Here is a 1318-nt window from a genome sequence, read left to right on the forward strand (position 1 = left end):
CTAAATGTGTATGTACACGCACATACACACAGTGGAATATTATTTAGCCATAAAAAGAAGGAAATCCTGCCATTTGCCACATGGACCTTGGGGGCTTTACGCTAAGTGAAAGAAGTCAGGCAGAGAAAGATAAAGATGGTTTGGGGTGTCTAATGTGCATCATAGTGACCGTACTGAACAATAGTGTATACTTGAAAGTTTCTATGCGAGTAGAGCTGTGATAATACCCTTACCATAGCAACAGTAAGATTGTAATCATTTGAGGTGAAGATGTGTTCACTAACCTTATTGTGGAAAACATTTCACGATATATGTCTATCAGTCATCTCAGTGTATGCCTTAAACTTACATAATGTTATATGCCAGCCATACCTCAATAAAGCTAGGGAAAAAAAAAGAAATAGAATGTGAGCCACATAGGCAATTTTCAATTTTCTAGTCGCTACGTTAAGAGAGATAAAAAGCAACAGGAGATACTGACTTTCTAAAACGTATTATTTAACTCAATATAGCCAACAGATCACCACTTGATATATCACAACTATAAAATAATACATCAGGACAAAAGCGTGGACTCCGTGGGGTAGTTCTTGGCACCTTGGTCTTCTCTGTGTCTTTCTTGTCCCGACGCAAGGTGATTGTGGTTTCAAGGATGAGCTCCCAGAAAGGGAACGTGGCTCATCCCAGGCCTCAGTTGCCCCAGAATTACATATAGCTTCAAAAATGACAATTTGCTAAGAGTGTTCAGACCAAGAAAATTAATGCAAAGCTTCATGGTGGAATTTGTCAATGCCATAAAGAAGTTCTGGACTGGTGTGCAAAACACAGCAAATACAAAGTGTTGTCAAAGCCTAAAAAGTATGGTACGTGTTTAGAAAAGTCGGCGAAGGATTCTTATCACATAATGTGTAGGCTACGTGGCTGTGCGTTTGAAGTTTGTGCAAAATGCAGAAAGAAAGGAGACGTTGTTGCTCTGCTTCATAAACAACCAGAAAGGACAGAAAACACAGAAAGCATACGTTCCAACCATAGATGTTGCAGAAGAAATGAACAAGGTGATGATGATTTACATTTTGATTTAGATGACACAAAGACAATCAGACGGATAATATATTAAAAGTCAGCTTGAAAACATGAAATTCTGAACGACTTTTGACTCTTGAGTGTTTAAAAAAAATACTGCGAAATCCTAACGAGAAAAAAACTAGCCCAAACCTATAGAAAACAGGCAAAGTTGCAGTTCCTGGGAATTATTTAGAAACATATACTACCTAACATCAAAGTAAACAAGGTTTGGAACTGATGGCTGTGTAAGAAC

The 1318-nt window shown here is 38.0% G+C and overlaps 1 protein-coding gene across 1 annotated transcript; it reads left to right on the forward strand.

Annotated features, from left to right (window-relative positions):
• Positions 1–652: 652 nt before the first annotated feature.
• LOC121025122 (uncharacterized protein C9orf85 homolog) lies at positions 653–1117 on the forward strand. Its single transcript, XM_040467529.1, is given in 1 exon segment — positions 653–1117. A coding segment is annotated over 1 exon segment (465 nt).
• Positions 1118–1318: the final 201 nt, after the last annotated feature.

This window comes from Herpailurus yagouaroundi, unplaced genomic scaffold (assembly GCF_014898765.1).
Source record: "Herpailurus yagouaroundi ecotype Mexico unplaced genomic scaffold, PumYag 67503, whole genome shotgun sequence".
NCBI lineage: Eukaryota > Metazoa > Chordata > Mammalia > Carnivora > Felidae > Herpailurus > Herpailurus yagouaroundi.